General features: G+C 36.4%; 1 protein-coding gene and 1 non-coding gene across 5 annotated transcripts in view; one reads left to right on the forward strand and one right to left on the reverse strand.

Moving 5' to 3' along the window:
• The window catches only part of EPS15 (epidermal growth factor receptor pathway substrate 15), a 144,486-nt gene that overhangs the window by 28,208 nt on the left and 93,639 nt on the right, over positions 1-22,639 (reverse strand). For all 4 annotated transcript variants that reach the window (XM_059138093.1, XM_059138092.1, XM_059138091.1 and 1 more), the window contains 7 exons: positions 13,544-13,705; positions 12,901-13,098; positions 6,395-6,598; positions 4,277-4,393; positions 3,985-4,075; positions 1,107-1,142; positions 110-246 (listed from right to left, as the gene is read on the reverse strand). In XM_059138093.1, coding sequence (XP_058994076.1) covers positions 110-246; positions 1,107-1,142; positions 3,985-4,075; positions 4,277-4,393; positions 6,395-6,598; positions 12,901-13,098; positions 13,544-13,705 — 945 coding nt within the window. The remainder of the gene's footprint in view (positions 1-109; positions 247-1,106; positions 1,143-3,984; positions 4,076-4,276; positions 4,394-6,394; positions 6,599-12,900; positions 13,099-13,543; positions 13,706-22,639) is intronic.
• On the forward strand, positions 17,621-17,725 carry LOC131810717 (small nucleolar RNA U13). Its single transcript, XR_009345694.1, has one exon. It is a non-coding gene; the product is annotated as a small nucleolar RNA U13 (small nucleolar RNA).

Below are 22,639 nucleotides of genomic sequence, written 5' to 3' on the forward strand. Positions count from 1 at the left end.
TAGCCCATCAAAAGTAATCTAAAAGAGGATCCTTTCATTACTGTATATTTCAAGAAACTCACCTAGGATGACTGTTATCCATGTAACAGTTTTTAACCCTCCTACTTACCGAAGTATTACTGCTATTGCTGGCTGCACTGAAAGGGTCAGTACTTGAAGTGGCAAAAGGGTCAGCAGAAGACTGCTTGAAGAAACAGTCAGATGCAAATGGATCTGAACCTTTGAAAGGATCACCTCCAAATGGATCTAAGAAAATACAGCACATATATGAAAGACTGAAAACTACTACACTAAATTTCCTATCACCTGAAGGTATAATAACTGCCTTAATTAAAAGACATTTTGAACTTCTGCAGAATCTAAATTAGGTATTTGGCATTGCGATTATTGACCATAAAAAAACAGTTGTACCTAAAACAGCTTTAATTAATATTCTTTTTCCTACTTGCTCATCATTCACCCAAAGCAAATCAATAATTCTAATACTTATTACACAAAGATTACTTGTATGCTAGGTTGAAATAATTCCCTTAAACTAGTGATTCTGATTTTAGGGGAAGAGAAATCACAAATTCCTTTGTGATTTTGTGAAAAGATAGTCTCTCCCCTAATAAACTTATTTTGGAACAGGTTTGAGAAGCATAACAAATGGTACACAAGACCAGGTAAAGAATATCTTATCAAGCTTGAGATTTAGTAATTCTTTAAGATGTTTCCTTCCCCCCATTCATATGCTATAATCTTAGGAAAACAAAATGTTCTAAACACTGAAGTAGTATAGATCACTATACTCATCTACTCCTTGGCTAACAAGGAAAAATCAGTCTAAATGTTATTAAAAGTTTCAAAATATAAACACTAATGTAATTTAAATAATAAAGCTAATAGTTAATTAAGCAAATTGACAAGAATCTACCAATTTCTCTCTGAAAATGCCAGGCACATACAACCTTTAGTGGGGACTTTTATCAGTTTAAAAACTGAATAAAAAGCAAGTCTACTTCCTATAATTACCTTATTTTGATCCTTCATTTATAAATATAACACAAGTTTATAATTAAACAGAATGAAATTACAGCTAAGTTGGACCTCAATGATATACATACCAATTTTTCCAAAAGGATCATCTTTGAAAGGATCACCTGTGACAAAATAAATAAGCAGAAATCACAATAACAATATTTACTGTTGGGACATCACTACTTAAAGGTAACTTTAAACAGAAGCAAAATTTCTAAAAGCAAAGTCTTTTTGGTTAGCTCTACCTCAAAGTAGATAAAACACTAAATGCCATGCATTTTTAGGAAACATTTAAAATAATAAAGAGTAAAGGCAGAACATCAACATACCTCACAAACGAAGCAATTTTCTTCTAATGACTCCTTTTTTTTTTTTAAGATTTAATTTATTTATGTGAGAGAGAGAGTGCGTGCACGAGCAGGGAGAGGGGCAGAGGGAGAAGCAGACGCTCCACCGAGCAGGGAGCCTGATGTGGGGCTCAATCCCAGGACTCTGGGATCATGACCTGAGCCAAAGGCAGATGCTTAACTGTCTGACCCCGGGCATCCCAGAAGAAGCAAATTTCAACTGGAGCCAACTATACTTACCCCCTGATCACCAGCTGAGGTTACAAATAGAAGGGAAAAGATAGGCAGAACAGCAATAATTTTACTAACAGAATTCTCTGTTCTTCATAGAATTCTAAATGGGTATTACCATCACTACTCCAGAAACAGACACACTCAGCCTATTGAAGCAAAAAATAATTCTAGAACTACAGAGTTCAGAAATAAACCCTTAGATTTATGGTCATTTAATTTTTGACAAGAGTGCCAAGACAGTTCTATAGGTCAAACATAATCTTTTCAACAAATGGTGCTGGGACAACTGGATATCCACATACAAAAGAATAAAGCTAGACCCCCTATCTCATACCACAGTCCAAAATTAACCAAAAATAGATCAAAGATCTAAATGTAATAGCTAAAACTATAAAACTCTTAGAAGAAAACCTAAGAGTAAATCTTCATGACTTTGGATCTTAGACATGATATGAAAAGCCCAAGTGACAAAAGAAAATATAGATAAATTGGACTTCATCAAAATTAAGACAATGCAAAATACAAGAAAATATTTGCAAATCACATATTTGATTAAGGACTTGGATTCAGAATATATGAAGAACTTTTATAAGTCAACAAAAAGAGGAACAATAAAAAATGGTCAAGTTCTTTGAATGAACATTTCTCCACATAAGTTATACAAATGCCCAATAAGGACATAGAAAGATGTTCCACAAAAGGTATTTGCAAAGGACATACCCAGTAAGGGGTTAGTATCCAAAATATATAAGAACTTATAAAACTCAACACCCAAAAAAACAAATAATCCAATTAAAAAGTGGGCAGGGATTCCTGAGTGGCTCAATCAGTTAAGCACCTGACTTTGGCTTATGGCATGATCTCAGGGTCCTGGGATCAAGCCCCACATCGGGCTTCATCCTCAGCAGGGAGTTGGCTTCTCCTTCTGCACCTCCCCGCCAATACTCTCAATCACTCTCTCTCTCAAATAAATAAAATCTTAAAAAAAAAAAAAAAGTGGGCAAGACATGAATAGACATTTTTCCAAAGAAGATACAGAAATGGCCCAAAGACATGTAAAAAGATGTTCAACATCACTCATCATGGAAGTGCACATCAAAACTACAATGAGATAATGCTTCACACCTGTCAGAATGGCTAAAATTAACAACACAAGAAACAACAGGTGTTGACAAGGATGCAGAAAAGGGGAACTCTCTTGCACTGCTGGTGGGAAAGCAAACTGGTACAGCTACTCTGGAAAACAGTATGGAGGTTCCTCAAAAAGTTAAAAATAGAACTACCCTATGATAAAGCAACTGCACTACTAGGAATTTACCCAAAGAATACAAAAATACTAATATGAAGGGATACATGCACCTCAATGCTTACAGCAGCATGATCTACAATAGCCAAGTTATGGAAACAGACCAAATATTCATCAACTGATGAATGGATACAGAAGAGGCAGTATATGTATGTATATATACAGATATGAAATACATATATACATGAAATCTTATTTCCAACAACATGGATGGAACTAGCGTGTATTATGCTAAGTGAAATAAGTCAGAGAAAGACAAATACCACATGATTTCACTCATATGTGGAATTTAAGAAACAAAACAAATGATCCTGGGGGGAAAAGAGAAAGAGGCAACAAACCAAGAAACAGACTTAACTACAGAGAAGAAACTGGTGGTTATCAGAGGGGAGGTGGGGTAGGGGGAATATTAAATGGGTGATGGACATTAAGGAGGGCACTTCTTGTGACAAGCACCAGGTGTTGTATGTAAGTGATGAATCACTAAATTCTAATCCTGAAACAAATATTATACTGTATGTTAACCGACTGAAATGTAAATAAAAACTTAGAGAGAAAAAAAACTGTAATAAACTGACAATCAGTTTCACAAACTGATTTGGAATAAATAAAATGCAAAAAGAGTTTTGACACCAGTGGTATTTAATATAGTTTACACTGACATCAGGTATTTCAATTCACTAAACTCCTATTTCTTCAAAAAGACTATAGGCACCTTAAGGGCAGGGATCTAGGTTGTAACTGCTTTAGATTCCACTGTTTTAAAAGCATGGTGTTGGCACTCTGGTAAAAAATTGCTGGTTGACTTAAGAGTACCTAGTCTCCTCTCCTGGTCCATAATACCTTTCTTTGGTCCTTATTCTGAAGAAGAAACATGCTCTTAATCAGGGGCTCCATCCCAGGAGTTTGTTGCCTGATGAGGACAAATACCAGCAAATATAAGCATATCACATCTCTACACCCCTCTAGTTTTGCTGTTAACAAGTAGGATCTTAAAACTGAGCCCTAATTCCTATATAGTTACATGAAAAAGACTTTTTTTTGGTAAATCCATAATATAAAAATAAGAGTACTTACTGCCAACAAAAGGATCAGACTGGAAAAAATCCAAGTTTGTATCTGCAACAGGATCTGTCAGTGAACTTGATTCTACATTAAATGGATCTCCCTAAAAATAATTTTAAATCAAAAAGTATTATTTTAGAAACCAGTTATAAGATGTAACATTTTAAAATAAAATAACATGCTTTGAAAAAAATAACAAATATTTCTGTAGCCATAAAGTTCACTTAATACATTTTTCTTTCCTTAGCCTAAAACATCTAGGAAAACCTGTAACAAGAACATTTACATATAAAATTATTTTTACCTCTTTTGAATGTCTGTCACTATTAAATTCAGGACAAACTTTCTCAAGAACAGCTGTAGTTGCCATTTCATTATCATCAGTCACACCAGAAGGCAGTATTTCAGGACTACTTCTTGCCTACGAAATATTAACGTTATATGGACTAAAGATGTATTTTCTATTTGGCAGAGGAAACTGACAAAGGATAACAAAAAATTGCTAAAAATACAGAAGACAAGCAGAATGTATTCATTAAATGAGTTCTTCTCTTAAAATCCTTCTTAGGAAAACAGTACCATTAAGCATCAAAGTCACTCAGGCCAGAAAACTTAAAACCACTTAACCACTTCCCTCGTGTCATTTCCCAGCTAGCCTCCAAGTCTTGCTGAGTTCACCTCCTACTTCCTTCGCAGATCCATTCCTTTCTTTCCTCATTGTCACTATTATCCATTTGCAGTACCACCCTGCTCCGGAGTAACCTTCTAACTGCCTTCTTGCCTCCAATATGTGCCCTTCCAACTGGTCCTTCTTGTAGTAGCTAAAGGAATAGATCTAAAATATCTGATTGGGGCTCTTATGTTTAAACATCCTTCAATGGCTTCCCCTTGCTTTCTGGATTTAGACCAGTAGGTAATAGGGCTTAAGAAGTGGCAGGGGAAATCTTCATTTCATACCACACTATGTCCTTGAAGGATAACTTTTTGTATTTAAAAGAACAGTGTATAATGTATCTAAGACTGCAACACCTAAATACAAATCAAGTCTGTTAATATTATGTCTTTAGTATCTCTCACACTTGTATTCTTCTCATCATCCCTCCTATTACTGCTTCAGTTTAGGCTAAAACAATCTCACACAGATCATTCCAATAGTCTCTTAACATATCTCCCTGCATCTAGTCCTACTCTCAAATCCATTTTTTATATTTTTCTAAAAGGTAAATGCAATTATGTCACAACTTGCTTAAAATTCTTCAATGGCTACTCACCACAGTAAGATAAATCTCCCAATGCTTCAAAATGAATCCAAATTTCTTTTTTCTTTTTTTTTTTTTAAGATTTTATTTATTTATTTGACAGAGAGAGATCACAAGTAGGCAGAGAGGCAGGCAGAGAGAGAGAGGAGGAAGCAGGCTCCCTGCTGAGCAGAGAGCCCGATGCGGGACTCGATCCCAGGACCCTGAGATCATGACCTGAGCCGAAGGCAGCGGCTTAACCCACTGAGCCACCCAGGCGCCCTGAATCCAAATTTCTTATTCTCTGTCCCTTTATGACCTAAAAGTAGTCATTTTTATCCAGGGGGCACCTCATAATCACCCACGGAATATTTTGTAAAAATACAGGTACATGGCACCATCCCAGAAACTCTAGCTCAGCAAGTCTGTAATGGGGTGCAGACATCTATATTTTATTTAAGAGATAATGCAGGAAGCCACTATGAGAGGACATCATTTCCTACTAATACTCCCCGCACAATCACAAGATATCCTTTGAGAACTTCTTATGACCCTGTTCAGCATGATTCTCCCATCTTATACCTATGCAAATGCTGTTTTCTCTGCCAGGAATATATCACCTTCTTCTTTGCTTAACACTTCTTATTCTGAAGCTCACCTATAAAGCTTTCTCTATACAATCTTGAGCTCCTCCAAGCTGTCCTCCCTGACTATCACAGCCCTTCACAGTGTTACACTGCTAGACTGTATGCTGCTTAAAGGCAGGGTTACAGTCTTTTGTCTCTGCAGCTCTCCAATATAACAGCAGCACTGCTGTGTGCTCTCTAAGTAACTAGTAAATAAATCTATTCAACATTAGGAGATAAAGAATTACTTTCAGCATTGGGTGAGAATATTTAAAAAAAAAAAAAAGTTTTAAAAAGTTACTATCTATCGAGCTACTGTTTTGAAAACATGCTTTATAACAAATGGATTGGTTAAAATCACATTTTTACACTAGTTAAAAGTGTCAGAACTATCGGATCAGAGTACCTACTCTTTCTCTCTGGGGAAAAAAATCAACTGTCCTCAGATGAGGCAAGGTTCCATATTTATATTAAGTATGATGTCAACAAAAACTCTGAGCTGAATTAATTTTTTTCTTCTGAACTTGATTATGAAGGTTATAGAACAATTAGACTTACTGGAGACTCCTGGTGTATGGGCTCTGACTCCAACATGCCTTGGCTGTCAGCATGCTCATTAAGGTTAGCTGTTTCACTGCTGCTGGTGCTAAGGCTGCAATAATCTGTAGCACCATTTATAAGAATGCTGTGTGGGCTACTGCACCAATTTAATTGATTATTATGGTTTTCCAGCTCTTTCATTTCCATCAGCTTCATTTGCATCTGTCAACACAAAGTAGAAATACAAAACACAATTTATTACTAGAAGAACCCAAAACATAAAAAGAGCTACATCCTTAGACTCAAAGATAAGTTTGCTTCCATTAAGGAGAATCCTCTGGGAATGCAGCACGATTTAGAGAGATTTCAGTAATCCATCCCAGTAAGTCTTCTTGACATTACAGTATACATGGATTTGCTTTTGCACATCTTTTTAAAGCTCCAAGAATTGTGATTCAAATATTTACATCTTGGTATCCTTCACGGATAACCGGAAAAAGGGTCAGGGTACTGGGAAAAGATGGCAAAGTAACAGAACAAGAGAAGATTTTGTGATGAAGCTCTGGGGGGTAAAAAAAAAAAAAAAAAGGAAGTTCAGGGAGAGAACACAAGGATTTAGGCCATCCATAACTCTATTGGGAAGGAGAGGAGTGAAGACTAAGGTAAAAGGAGCTACTGTCCTATGCTCCAGCATTATTTATTAACGGGCTAGAGAGCTAGGAGTGGTCTCTAAAATCTAAGCTATTCTAAACATGTTAAATAAAGGACAAAGTATTTTCTGGACATTTCATAAATCAAGGCTCAGTTCCCCTAATCTTATTTTCTGCATAAGGTTTTTAAGTTGCTCATTTTAGAATCTGTAATTCTCCACAGATCTTTTCAGGGCCATAACCTGGGAAAAGAACACTATATTCAACTGGGAAAACAGATGTCAGTCAATCTCTGTCACCTTCTAGTCGAGATCTTATCTTCAAGCCTTTATTTCTTAATCCATAAAGTAAGACCTTTCTCCACAGATGATTATATGAGGCAAAGATATATCTGAAAGAACTCTGTAAAATGTAAAGGTTTGTATAAATAATGGACAATGTGTATAAAAGTGCCTAGCACACTGCGTTTCTCACTATTGTACCAATTAAGTTTCCCTGTTTCTTTTCTACTAATTCACTCCGTTTTTAAAAAGCTAAAGACCTTGAGCTCTTTGAGGGTAGGAACCACAACTTTTGCTATCAACTTGGTACTGCCAACATCTACCACAATGATGTATATACTATAGTGCTTAATTTATGTTTACTAAATGGACATAGTATTGTGCATATAAATTTAAACAATGTATATCAGTAAGCATTTGTATCTATTACAGTGCACTGTATTTAGTAAACAATCCAAAATACTACATATCTGTAATACACAGCATGTGCCTTGTATATTCCTAGTGATATTAAGTTGCGGCTTATAAAACATTTTTTTAACATTAATTTATGGAAAGAAATAGATTTTACATCCTAACCCAGTAAATACATGTATTTATTTGGCTAGGTCTCTCTGTGTGTATATATACACATAAACACATATGTGCAATATAGACACATTCATCTATAACGTGTAATTTATATGCACATACATATGTATATACAGTTGTGAAAAAGTTTCATGAAGTAATATGTATCCTTATTCCATGTAATGCACCATCATTTTTCCTATCCTGTCTTCTTTCTTTTTTTTTTCTGTCTTATTTCATTCTTATTTTTTGTATACAAAGTATGTCTTTATTTTTTCTAAACAAAAAACAACTTGTATAGGAATACATATGAATGCACAGGCACACAGAGAGGTGCATCCATGTACAGACAGAATTCTAAAAAGATACCATGCTGCAAATATTGTTTTTCTCCAGGAAGTAGAAATGTCAGACTTTTCACTTTCTATTTTATTTTTTTTTAAAGATTTTATTTATTTATTTGACAGAGAGAGATCACAAGTAGGCAGAGAGGCAGGCAGAGAGAGAGAGAGAGGAGGAAGCAGGCTCCCTGCTGAGCAGAGAGCCTGATGCAGGACTCGATCCCAGGACCCTGAGATCATGACCTGAGCCGAAGGCAGCGGCTCAACCCACTGAGCCACCCAGGCGCCCTTCACTTTCTATTTTAAAAATATACATAGTGTAGTACTCCATTACTACCAACAGTTAACTCAATTTTTTTATATATATGAAAAACTTGCAATGTGTATTAGGGAAAAAAATGTGCATGTATGAAACACTTTTACGTTATAAGGAGAAAATAATTTTAGGTTTTATGGATAAGGCAGTGTTTCTCACTGAGTTAGGCACAATCACTGACTATACTGGCCAGGGAGATGTCTTCTGTGGGGACCAGAAGCAAAGCTCCCCTCTTGTCCATCTGCTTCAGGGCTGTGCAATACCTCCTATTTTCCCAGTCATGGCCCTTCTGACTTTTTTCTTGTCCCTGACTGAACCTATGAAGCTCACAAAATGATCTTAACACCTCAGGCCACATGCATTTGAAGAACAGTAAGATGATGTTTATTCACTTCTAGTTACCAGTATGTCAAGCTGGGTCAGCTCATGGAGTCCCAAATAACCAATACGTTGGTAGTAAGCAGCACCAAAGACTCAAAAGCTCTGAACAATCCAGAACACCCCTGTCTTAATTCATTTTTTAAAAAAATTTTATCATGACCATTAAAATAATTTCAATATCCACTAACCTTTACAGTCTAAAATTTGAAACCTTAACACTAAAATAATAACCATTATATAGATGAAGCAGTATGTGGAAATACTTGCTTATCAAAGAGTACTATTCAAGACAACCTATTTCTTGTAGTTACTTCTGAGACAATAAAATCTTTTTTTTTTTTAAAGATTTTATTTATTTATTTGACAGAGAGAGAGATCACAAGTCGGCGGAGAGTCAAGCAGAGAGAGAGAGAGAGAGAAGCAGGCTCCCGCTGAGCAAAGAGCCCGATGCAGGGCTCGATCCCAGGACACTGAGATCGTGACCTGAGCCGAAGGCAGCGGCTTAATCCACTGAGCCACCCAGGCGCCCCGAGACAATAAAATCTTGAACCAAACTGGGCCTTCTGCGCCTGGCCCTCTCACACACCTGTCACTTAGCCTGTCTTCTTTCTTAGTCTCTGCATAAACTTGGAGGATACAGAAAAAAGAAATTACACAACTAACACAAGTTCTTCACAAACTGTGCAAGAGAAATGCAATAAACTATCACAATGCCAGAAACATTTGTATAAAAACAGTATATACTGAGTAAGTAAGATACACAGAATTAAAGCCAAAGGTTCTTTATTTTTCTTTTCTTTTTCTTACCATAAATATAAAGTAAGAAGTAGAAATGAAAATTTGGCAAGTCAGAAAATTTCCCTAAGTTATACCTCTTTCCAGAAAAGCTGTAGTTTAGCTTTAAAGAGCAATTAAAATTTCAGGATAATTCACAGTTTGGATCTTCATCTTTTAATAGGCCCATGGGAAAATACTGCCCTCTGTGGGAAAGACACACAAGTCACTAAGTCAAATGTAAGAAATCAGTATGTTTATTCTTTTTTTGTGTGTCTGTGGCTGATTTATTTACTTATTTATTTACTTTCCTAAATAAATTCTACACCCAATGTGGGGCTTGAACTTACAACCCCAAGATCAAGAGTTAAATGTGTTACTGACTGAGCCAGCCAGGTGCCCCTGGTATGTCTGTTCTTGAGGTTTGAGATCAGATGCAAGAATATAAATTAATTCCTTCCACAGATAGCAAATATTATCTGGCACACTTCGTAGTATAGTTTGCTGAGATTATTTTCCTTGTTCAGAAACACTGTTTTATTTTCTCAATGATAATTTATAATATGCAGAATCTTTTCTACTTTTCTCATTTATGTTCCTTCCTTTGAAAGAAATTCCCTTTCAAAAAACAAAGAGAAAAGCCAGATACTGGGAGAAATTATTTGCAAATCAAATATCTGATAAGGAACTTACAGCCAGGAAATATTTTTTAAAACTTCTGTAATTTAATAATAATTAGACAATACATTTTTTTTAAATGGGAAAAAGATTTATACAGACATTTTATCCAAGAGGATATACAAATGGGTAATAAGCACATGAAAAGATACTGAGTATTACTAGTTGTTAGAAAAGTAGAAATTAGAAACTATGAGATACCACTTCACACCCACTAGAATGACTGAAATTAGTTAGGTGGACAATAAAGTGTTGGTAAGGTTGTGGAGAAAGAAACTGGAACCCTCATATACTGCCAGTGGGAATGTGAAATGGTATAGCGACTTTGGACAACAGTTTGGCAATTTAAAGTTAAAAAAAAAATTTAAACATAACTTCACAATATAATCAACTATTCCATACTCCCCAAAAATGAAAACACATGTCCACACAAAGAATTATATGCAAATTTTCATAGCAGCATTATTTGTAATAGCCAACAAGTACAAAGATTCCAAATGCCCATTAATCAGTGAGAGAATAAACAAAATACTTTATAAATATAGAATGAAATAGTGTTGATACATGCTATAAAACAGATGAGCCTCAAAAACATTATGCTTGTGAAGAAAACCTCAAGAAAAAGACTACAAAGTGTCTGATTTCATCTACATGAAGTGCTCAGAACAGGCAAACATACAGAAGGAGAAAGCAGACGAGTAGTTACCTAAGGGCGGAAGCTGGGACTCACTACAAATGGGTCCAAGGAGTGTTTTAGGAGTGACAGAAATGTTCTAAAACTGAATTGTGATGTTTGAACAATTCTAAGTTTACTGAAAATCATTGAATTGCATCCTTAAAACCTATAAATCTTATGGTATGTAAATCATTTATTAAAAATATTTTAAGTAAACTCAAAGAAGAAAATTATTTTAAAGAATACTCATTCATGAGCGCCTGGGTGGCTCAGTGGGTTAAGCCTCTGCCTTCAGCTCAGGTCATGATCTCAGGGTCCTGGGATGGAGCCCTGTATCGGGCTCTGTGTTCAGCAGGGAGTCTGCTCTCCCCCTACCCCGCCTGCCTGCCTTTCTGCCTACTTGTGATCTTTCTCTCTCTGTCAAATAAATAAATAAAATCTTAAAAAAAAAAAAAAAAGAATATTCACAGCTGGTAGCATTCCCACTAAGACAGCCTTCTTTTGGGTTACCTGTTTATTGAGTACCTACACTGGTATAAGAATTGTGCTAAATGATAAGAGAGAAAAAAATGTTTCTAGTCCAAAAAGCTCAGTCTGCTGAGGGAGACAGACACATAAACAAATATGCAGGGGAAAATGTTACTATTGCTGTAACAGAAGCAGAGTACAATATAGACAGGGTTCAGAAAAGGCTGGAAAGCAGTAAGAAATTAAGCCATGTTTTTGAAGATGAGGGAGTAGGTATTCAGCTGTGAGATTAATGAGGGGAAGAAAGGGGGCGCCTGGGTGGCTCAGTGGGTTAAAGCCTCTGCCTTCGGCTTAGGTCATGATCCCAGGGTCCTGAGATGGAGCCTGAGATCAAGCCCCATATGGGGGAGGGGGGTGGTCTCTGCTCAGCAGGGATCCTGCTTCCCTCCCTCTCTGTCTCTGCCTGCCTCTCTGCCTACTTGAGACCTCTGTCAAATAAATAAATAAATAAATAAATAAATAAATAAATCTTTTTACAAAAAAGAGGGGGTGGGGAAGAAAGCCTAACAAGGGGTAGGACTTTGTTACACACAATAATTAACTGAGAACACGGGACTACATGTTAGAAGATCTGGATTCTGGGCTGTGGCTCTTTTAAAGGCAATGTTAACCACAGGTAAGTAAGTTGCCTAACCTTCCTTGGCTTCAGTTTGTTCAAATTTGAAATGAAAGGAATGAGCTACACCATCTCTCTCCTCCTAACCATCTTACTATCATTCTATAAAATATTATTATCCATTTAGGTTAGCCTAGAAATGACAAAGCAAAAGATCTATACTGTGGACCCACATAACAAAGCATTTTTATCTATATAAAGAACAATTTCCTAATTAAAATAATAAAGGTCACCAAATAAGCTAAGGTTGAGGAGGGCAGGTTACATAAAAACAAACACTTGGAGAGCATTTAGACAATGCTAAACTGTCTCAGTGTTTAATCCTTTATATTTATTTCATTTAATCCTTACAGCAGACGTAAAAGGTAGAGGGACTATTAATTCTCCAATTTTTAAAAAATTCTCCAATTTTAAAGATGAGGAATCTGATACTAAGATGATTCAGGCAGTAAGTGGCAGAGCCAGAACATGAACCTAAACCATACATCTACAAAGCCCATACCCTTAGCCATGACTCCAGTGATAATAACCAGATGTACAAGATGTATGACAATTTTAACTTATAACAGGCAACAAGAAACCTACTTGTATAAAAAGAATAAAAAAATAACAGACTAGGCAGAGAGGAAAGAACACAAATTGAGAAAGTATTATTTACTAAGAGGATATGGTGAAGCCCCATTTGAGCATGTCTCATTGCCACAAAGACTTACTGAACTGATTTCCTGTTGTGAATCTTGCAGGTGTTGCTGAAGAGGTCCTAGCTGAGCCTTCCCTGACTCCACACTCTCCTCCAATTCTGCTGTTTCTTGCTGTAAGCGACTAAGCTCTTCCCTAGCTTTAGCCAGCTCTTCCTCATAAGTAGAGATCTGAGATTCTTGACTAGTTAATTCAGCTTTCAGGGATGAGATCTGTAACATGGGAGAAATGACAAGGGGGATTTAAAACAAAACAAAACAAAACAAAAAAAAGAGTTGTCATTAAAATGCTCCATAATGGAAATATGTTTATTTGTTCAGTTTACTATTTTGGTGGGGTTTTGTTTTTTGTGTTTTTTTTTTTTTAAGTATGTATTTTTGGTAGAAAAGGGCAATTAGGAAATAAATAGAGGGACTTGAAGGCATAGGTCCCACACTTTCAGCTAAAATTTGGAAAATAATCAGGGTGCCTGGGTGGCTCAGCCAGTTAAAATCTGGAAAAGCAGTACAGGAAGTGCCCCCTTCCCAAAAAGAGGACCTATAGTTTCTGGATGAACAGTGCTCCATCTCCTTTATGTGCCCCAACTGTTGACTAGATTGCTACCTAACAACAAAAGCAGCAACAACAAGCGAAGAATGTTTCCACCCTAGACTTTACCAGCTGGGCCTCCTCAGCACATTTCTTTCTAACTTCCTTCAGTTGCTCCTCCAGCTGGGATTTCTGCTCATCCAGTCCATCAAGGAGTTCCTGTACGTGCTGTTTCTGGGCCTGGAGTTTTTGTAGATTAGTATTCTCCCTCTGAACTTCATCTTGCAGATCCTGAAATACAAGAGTATTAACATTTATTATCTTTGGAGAGTGGGGAAGGTTAACAATTTTTAAAACCCCATCTTAAGGGAATACAAAGTCTTATTAAATATATTGTGTTGGCAGATTGGAGATATCCCAGCTTTAAATACTTTCTTTACTTCAGGATTTCCTCCCTAGACTCCAGATTTTAAAATCCAATTTGCTTACTCAAACCTATCTTTGGATGTCTGATGAGCTTCTCGAACATGTCAAAAACAGAACTCCTGGTATTTCCCCCCCAAAATCTGCTTTATCCTCAATCTTCTCCCTCTTAATTTCTATGGCCAAAAAATCTAGCATGTTCTTTGACTCTTTTCTTTCTCTTACATCTCATCTCCAATCTGTCAGCAAATTTTATTGCTTCTTCCTTCAAAACATATTCAAAATCTGACCACTTTTTTCCTCAACTTTGGTCCAAGTCACCATTCTCTCTCTTGGATTTCTGCCTTCTAGCTGGTTTCCCTGCTTCTACCCAGGCTACCTACAGTTTATTTTCAACCCAGCAGCCACTGAAAAAAAAATCTCTGTCAGATGAGTCACTTCTCTATACAAAATTCGGCACTGATTCCCCATTTCCCTTACTGTAAATACCAAAGCCCTCACAATGGCCCCACAACTTCCAACTTCATTTCCTACTGCACTCTCCCTTGCTCAGTCACTCTGGCCCTGCTGCTGCTCCTCAAACATACCAGACAGGCTCCTTTCTCAGGATCTTCCATTGATTATCCCTTCTACCTAGAAAAAGGTCTTCCCCAGGTATCCATATGGCTCAAACCCTCATCTCTTTCAAGTCTTTGCTCAACTATAACCTTCTCACAGTGAGGCCTTCCTCACCAGCACCATTACCACCACCTCCCTCCCCTAAGTCTCCTTCATATATAGCAGTAGTTTTATTCATTTTCTAGAATAACTTTATTCAGATGAACATACTATACAACTCACCTATTTAAAGTGTACAATTCAACGGCTTTTAGTACCTTCAGAGAGTTACGGAATCATCACAATTTATTTTTAGAACATTTTCAATCACCCCAAAAATAAACCCTATACCCAGTAGCAAGTCACTCTCTATTTCCCTCCCAATCACCCTAGGCAACCATCAATCTACTTTCTATCTTGATAAGCTTTGTCTATTCTGGATAGTTGTTATAAATTAAATCATACAACATCTGGTTTTCTATGACTGACTTCTTTGTGACTTAGCATGTTTTCAAGGCTCATCTGTATTGGTACAAAATAATTATTTTAAACAGCTTTATTTTATTTTTTTATTGTTTCTTTTTTTTTTTTTCCGGGTGTTCCAAAATTCATTGTTTATGCACCACACCCAGTGCTCCATGCAATACATGCCCTCCATAATACCCACCACCAGGCTCACCCAACCCCCCAACCCCTCCAAAACCCTCAGTTTGTTTCTCAGAGTCCACAGTCTCTCATGGTTTGTCTCCCCCTCCGATTTCCCCCAACTCACTTCTCCTCTCCATATCCCAATGTCCTCCATGTTATTCCTTATGCTCCACAAGTGAAACCATATAATTGACTTTCTCTGCTTGATTTATTTCACTCAGCATAATCTCTTCCAGTATCATCCATGTTGATATAGAAATTGGGTATTCATCCTTTCTGATAGAGGCATAATACACGGACCATATCTTCTGTGGCCATTGTTGCTATGAACACTGGGGTACAAACAGCTCTTCTTTTCACTACGTCTGTATCTTTAGGGTAAATACCCAGTAGTGCAATGGTAGGGTCATAGGGTAGTTCTATTTTTAATTTCTTAAGGAATCTCCACACTGTTTTCCCAAGTGGCTCCATCAACTTGCATTCCCAACAACAGTGTAAGAGGGTTCCCTTCTCCACAGCCTCTCCAACACTTGTTTCCTGTCTTGTTAATCTTTGCCATTCTAACTGGTGTAAGGTGGTATCTCAATGTGATTTTGATTTGAATCTCCCTGATGGCTAATGATGATGAACATTTTTTCATGTATCTGTCATTTGTCTGTTAGCTATTTGTATGTCTTCTTTGGAGAAGTGTGTGCTCGTGTCTTCTGCCCCTTTTTTGATGTGATTATCTGTTTTGTGTATGTTGAGTATGAAAAGATCTTTATAGATCTTGGGTATCAGCCCTTTGTCTGTAGTGTCATTTGCGAGTATCTTCTCCCATTCCGAGGGTTGCCTCTGTTTTGTTAACTGTTTCCTTTGCCGTGCAGAAGCTTTTGATCTTGATGAAGTCCCAAAAGTTCATTTTCACTTTTGTTTCCTTTGCCTTTGGAGACGTATCTTTTTAAAAAAAAAATTATTTACTTATTTGACAGAGAGAGAGAGAGATCATAAGTAGGCTGAGAGGCAGGCAGAGAGGAAGAAGCAGGCTCCCCACTGAGCAGAGAGACCAAGGTGGGGCTCAATCCCAGGACCCTGAGCCACCCAGGCGCTCCGCCTCTAGGATTTTGATAGATTCCTGCCTCAGGTTGAGGCTTTTATCCATTTGGAATTTATCTTTGTGTATGGTGTCATAGAATGTTCGAGTTTCACTCTTCTATACAGAGCTGTCCAATTTTCCCAGCACCATTTATTGAAGAGACTGTCTTTTTTCCAGTGTATATTTTTCCTGCTTTGTCAAAGATTATTTGACCATAGAGTTGAGGGTCCATATCTGGGCTCTCTGCTCTGTTCCACTAGTCTATGTGTCTATTTTTGTGCCAGTACCATGCTGCCTTGGTGATCACAGTTTATAGCAAAGCTTAAAATCAGGCAATGTGATGCCCCCAGCTTTTTCTTTTTCAACATTTCCTTAGCAATTTGGGGTCTCTTCTGGTTCCATACAAATTCTAGGATTGTGTGTTTTAGCTCTTTGAAAAATGTCAGTGGAATTTTGAATCAGGATGGCACCGAAAGTATAGATAACTCTAGGCAGTACAAACATTTTAACAATTCTTCCAATCCATGAGCATGGAATGCTCTTCAATCTTTTTGTGTCTTCTTCAATTTCTTTCATGACTAAAATTTGATTTACGTATCATAAAATTTGCCCATTTTAAGTATACAATTAAGTAAGTTTTAGCAAATATACAATTGTACAACCATCATCACAACCCAGTTTACACCACTTCCATTATCTGAAAAGTTCCCTCATACTCCTTTGCAGTCAACCCTCACTCCTATTTGAAGCCCCAGGGAACCAATGATTTGTTGTCACTACAGTTTCTGCCTTTTGTAGAAATTTCATATAAATGGAATCATACCATACATAATCTATTGTATCTAGCTTTGTAAATCTAGTCTCAGTTGTTGCATGTATAGGCAGTTTGTTCCTTTTTATTGCTGAGCAGTATTCATTGTATGGATACATATTTGATGGACATTTAGGTTGCTCCCAGTTTTGGGCTATTATGAATAACAGAGCATATAATTTAAATAAATTATATTGCTCATGGTCTACTGCCTTCCACTACAACATAAGCTCCACTAGCTGGGAGGTATTTGTGAGTTTTGTTCACTGCTATCTTCCCAGTTCCCAGTATACAAGAGGTACTCCATAAATATTTGTGAATGATGAGTGACATCATAAAGATGTCAATTCTTTCCCAATTAATCTATACATTTCAATTAAAATCCTAATAAGGCTTTGCAAGAAGCCTGACAAGCTGGTTCTAAAACACATTTAGAAGAAAAAAGAAAAAGAAACAGCACAGTAAAACATAAAAGAACTTAACCGACCAGGTATTATGAACTATAGGGGAACTAAAATAATTAAAGACAGTTTGGTATTGATCAAGGATAGAAAAATAGATTGAGGGAACAGAAAAGAGAATTTAGACAGAGATCTAATATACACAGAAATAATGATGTGAAAACATGACATTAAAATTGACTGGAAGGAGGATCCTTTTGTAGTTCATAAACATGATGATTGAGTATTCACACCATTGTGTGACATGTAGCTCCCCTCAAACCTTGTTACAACATCAGCACATTACCCGTCTGACACGAACTTGGAAAAAAAATTGACTGGAAGGAAAAAGAATTAAATATTCAGTATATGTGCTGGGCATACCCATATGGTAAAAAATAAAATAAAAAGAAGACTGTAAATCACATTAAAGAGAAAAATAAAGTCCAGGTGTATTACAGACCTAACTGTGAAAATCAAAACTTTAAAATGTGTGGAAGATAAAATTAAAAAAAAAAAAAATGTATGGAAGAAAATAGAGATCTCAGTGTAGGAAGGAATTTCCTAAAGATTAATCATTTTTAAAATGCTATATTTATTTATGTACTATACTTTATGTTTAATGACAAAAGCTACAGAAACTAAAACATTACAGTGGGAAATCTCTGTACCCTCTGCTTAATTTTACCATGAACCTAAAACTGCTCTAAAGAAAAAAGTCTATTTAAAAAAAAAATACAAAAGAGACCTCGGCAAATAGATGAAAGCAGCCACTGCCATTATCATTACCACATGAAACAGAGCAGCCAAGATGGCCTGATTTATATGTCCTCTAACATTTGGGCTTCCTTGCCTGGACAACAGAAAAATCATTTGAGTGGCTATTTTCCCAATTCTCTGAAGAATGGTACAATACTAGTACCACTGCAGATATACAGGAGAGAGATTGTTTATAAAAAGGTTTCCAAAAGGAATTAGGACTTAATTCTCTCCAGGAACCACAAGTGAGGAAGAAGGGATTGATAACTCTAACACATGTTTTGGCATGAGGTGGACAGAGATCTCAAAAAAGATGAAATAAAATTGTGAACACAAATTTCTAAAAATAATGGTATCTTTTTAATAACATACTATTCAAAGACCCCATCAAGTACTCATCAGAACAAGAATCTAAGAACAACAAAAGAAAAACTTAGAAGATAGTCTCTGAATGACTGCATGACTACACAAAACAAGGACTTCTACAATAGTCCTTATAATGTGCGAGGTATTGTCCCAGTCTCTTTACATATATTAATTCATTTATAATCCATATGACAGATCTATGAAATAGGTACTATTGTTATTCACATTTTATGGGTGAGAAGACTGAGGCACAAATGGACAAGTACTTATCCAAAGTTACAGTTAGCAGGTAATGGATTCAAAGTAAGGTCTACATATTCCAGAGTCTGAGTCCTTCATCACCAAGTTACACAGTGTCTATAGATCAAATGTCTCACAAGTATGCCACTATTTTTCAAATATATGTATATGCTTCTCTGATTAAATAAAACATCGAACAATGCTTTTAATAACTTATTTTTACTTGTATTTTCTCAACCAACTGATTGATCTAAAAATGCAATTACTATCATGCTGCTTTCTTTAAAAAGTTCCCTTTAAAGGGCCCACACAATGGAAGATCATGAAAGTCTCTTGTGTGGACATTTGATGAGTCTATGTGATTACAGATTCATAATGGTAAGCTCCATTGGTACTTTATCATTAGTCTACCGGCAAGCCTAAATTTTTTCATGCCTAAAATTATTAACCTTGCCGATATTGTTAGCTGATTCACACTCAAAATTAAGATACAGTTTTAGATATGCACCTAGCATTGGCTCTCAATAGTTTTCACTGTCCCTTCCTTGATTCCTATTTTGTTTGTTTCTTCTTGTTCCAAATGTCCCACTTTCTTTAAAAAAGTAACCCATTGTAAAGGAGAGTTCTTTAGTCCCTCTGCAAAATATATAATGGCTTCCTCTTACCTGTAGGCTAAAGTAAAACTGCCTACAAGATACATCAGAACCTTCAATACTGGGCCCCATGTTATCCTTCCTCTTCTTCTATTACCCTCTTTTCCTTACATTCACCTGTACCCCAGCCTCAATAAACCATCTTCTTTCTCCAAGAGACAATATACTTCAATGTCCCAGTGCCTTTCTTAAGCCATTTCCTCTGCCTTGAGAGTTCTTGCACACCATCATTACCTGGAAATACTACCCATTCTTCAAAGCCCAGCCAAACCTAATCTCTGACTCACCCTGAGCCTTCTTTACTGTATTCTTATCGCAGTTTGTCCTTAACCTCTATTATCACACTTACTACATTGTATTATAGTTACCTCTACACACTAAACTGAAGGACAGAGCCAATGTCTCATCTTTCTTTGAGGTTCTACAATCTAGTACAATGCATAGCACATTCCAGAGGATTAATTAAACAATGATATGTAACTACCACAAAGTTCCAAGTACCTGGTAGAAACTCTTGGAATATGTGCCTGAGGTTGATAGAGAGGATTTCATGTTCTTTTACTGTTCTGTAAAAACCTTTACTCTGCACTTAAACTATAAGTCAATATTAACACTAACATCAAAATGACCTATGATAAATGCTTTTTGTTAAATTAACATATGCCTCAATTTCTACACTGGTTCAATATTTTCATGATCTATAGACCAAGATTGATCTGACATTTAAAATTTCCATTATATGGAAATAATTTTTACTGCTTTAGACAAATTACTGTGGCATACACCTTTCTTGTGTTTTTAAGCTTATATATTTATATATTTTTTTTACATAACACTATGTACTATTCTTATTCTTCAGGAAAGTGGAATAACAGCTTCATTTTAACGCAGTAGTTGGGAAAATTAAGGTGGTTTGAAAATTTCTTTTAAGTAAATTATTAAATATTTTTTTAAATGCCAGCTACAGCTCAAGTAATTGTATTAGTTTGGGAATATAATCCATCATAAAAACCTTACTTTGGTCATAAATTTATTATACAGTTTATATATAATGATATGCTAGTCTAAAAAGCATTTTTTAAGAATCCTGTGGAAAAATTTTTTTTCTTTCCCTTTAATTAAAAATGTTCAGGAGTGGGTAAAGGAAAAAATATCTGTTATTTAGTCTCATCCTCAAATACTTTAGACTGATTTCCCACCGTCTCCCAGCCCTCCCCCCACCAAAAAATCTTGGGCTTCATCTCTAATACTATTTAATCTTTATAAATAGATGCAATTTTGATGCCTCTACTTCTATTGCAAATCTGCTTTTTTTTTTTTTAAGATTTTAATTTATGTATTTATTTGACAGAGAGGCAGACAGGCAGGCAGAGAAACAGAGGAGGAAGCAGATAGCCCGAAGACCTGCTGAGCAGATAGCCCGATGCGGGTCTCGATTTCAGGACCCTGGCATCACGACCTGGGCTAAAGGCAGAGGCTTTAACCCACTGAGCCACCCAGGTACCCCGTAAATCTGCTTTTTTAAAAAAAGATTTTATTTATTTATTTGACAGTAAGAGAGAGAGAGAGCACAAGTAGGGGGAGTAGGCAGAGGGAGAAACAGGCTCCCCACTGACCAGGGAGCCCCATATGAGGCTTAATCCCAGGACCCCGGGATTGTGACCTGAACCAAAGGCAGATGCTTAAGAACTGAGCCACCCAGACACTCCTATAAATCTAATTAAAAATAAAATCTACCTTAAATAGGTCACATAACATAAGAAAATGTCTAGGGGGAGGGCGCTAGTTAGTTAGAGGGACTCAGTCAGTTAAGCAGCCAACTCTTAGTTTCAGCTCAGGTGTGATGTCAGACTGAGTCCCTAGTAAGGTTCTGCACTGAGTGCAGAGTCTCTCTCACTCTGCCCCTCTCTTTCCCCTGCTCTTTTCTCTGTCTAAAATAAAGAAATAAAATCTTTTAAAAAAAAGGAAATTTAAGAAAAGAAAATGTCTAGGACCTAATGCTAATTTTTAAAAGCTGAATATGAGGCATGTATAGTATAATCACAAATAAATATAAAGCCATTTATGTATATTCATAAAAATATAACAAAATGTTAACAATGGCTCTTTGTAAAATGTGAAGTTGTAGGGTGTTTTAAATACTTTTCTGTATTTTACAAGATTACTATGGACCCATATTACTTTTATAACCTGAAAATGTCAAGTTTGGAGTTTTTAAAATATCAAATACCTCTGGCAGTTTCATACCAATATAAAAATATTCAGATGTTTCAGATATGACCGAATTTTATGTAAGAACTACCAACAGTAGGAATAATGCTGGTTTCCTTTAATAAATAGAAACATTTTTCAAAACTAGTTTTTTAGTGAGCTACTTTAAATACACTCTTTGAAGATAAGTTTGTGCAAAAGGAATGGGAATAAACAAGCCTAGATAATATTTACTCATTCTTGACCTTTCTTTTCCACAGAGTAAACAAATTCACTCAAATTTTCTAGGCTCACTTCTTAGCTGCAGTAAAAATCCACATAGTAATATCTATAGGCTTCAAGGGAAAGGTTATTGAGAAAATACCTCACCTTAGTGATATATTCTAAGCTGGATAGATGTCCCTATTAAAACTAATTATAATTAATGTTTCTTTATGTTTATTTTTTTAAGATTTTATTTATTTATTTATTTGAGAGAGAGAGAGCGCGTGCGAGCAAGTGAGCGAGCCGGGGAGGAGCAGAGAGAGAGGGACAACCAGGTTCCACGCTTAGTGCAGAGTCCAACTTGGGGCTTGATCTCACAACCCTGATATCATGACCTCAGCCAAAATCAAGAGTAAGATGCTTAACTGAGTGAGCCACTCAGGGGCCCCATCTTCATGTCTATTTCTAAATATAATAAAAGATAATCACTTGGCGCATTTGGGTGGCTCAGTCAGTTAAGTGTCTGTCTTCAGCTCAGGTCATGATCCTGGAGTCCCAGGACTGAGCCCCACATCGGGCTCCCTGCTCAGTGGGGTGTCTGTTTCTCTCACTGTCCTTCACCCTGCTTGTGCTCTCTCACCTTACTCTTGCTCTCTGGTTTTCACTCTTTCAAGTAAATAAATAAAATCTTTAAAAAAATCATCTCTTATCCCCAGGTCTGTGAATCACCAGGTTTACACACTTCACAGCACTCACCAAATCACATACCCTCCCCAATGTTTATAAAAAATAAAAAAA

Source organism: Mustela lutreola, chromosome 10, assembly GCF_030435805.1.
Source record: "Mustela lutreola isolate mMusLut2 chromosome 10, mMusLut2.pri, whole genome shotgun sequence".
NCBI lineage: Eukaryota > Metazoa > Chordata > Mammalia > Carnivora > Mustelidae > Mustela > Mustela lutreola.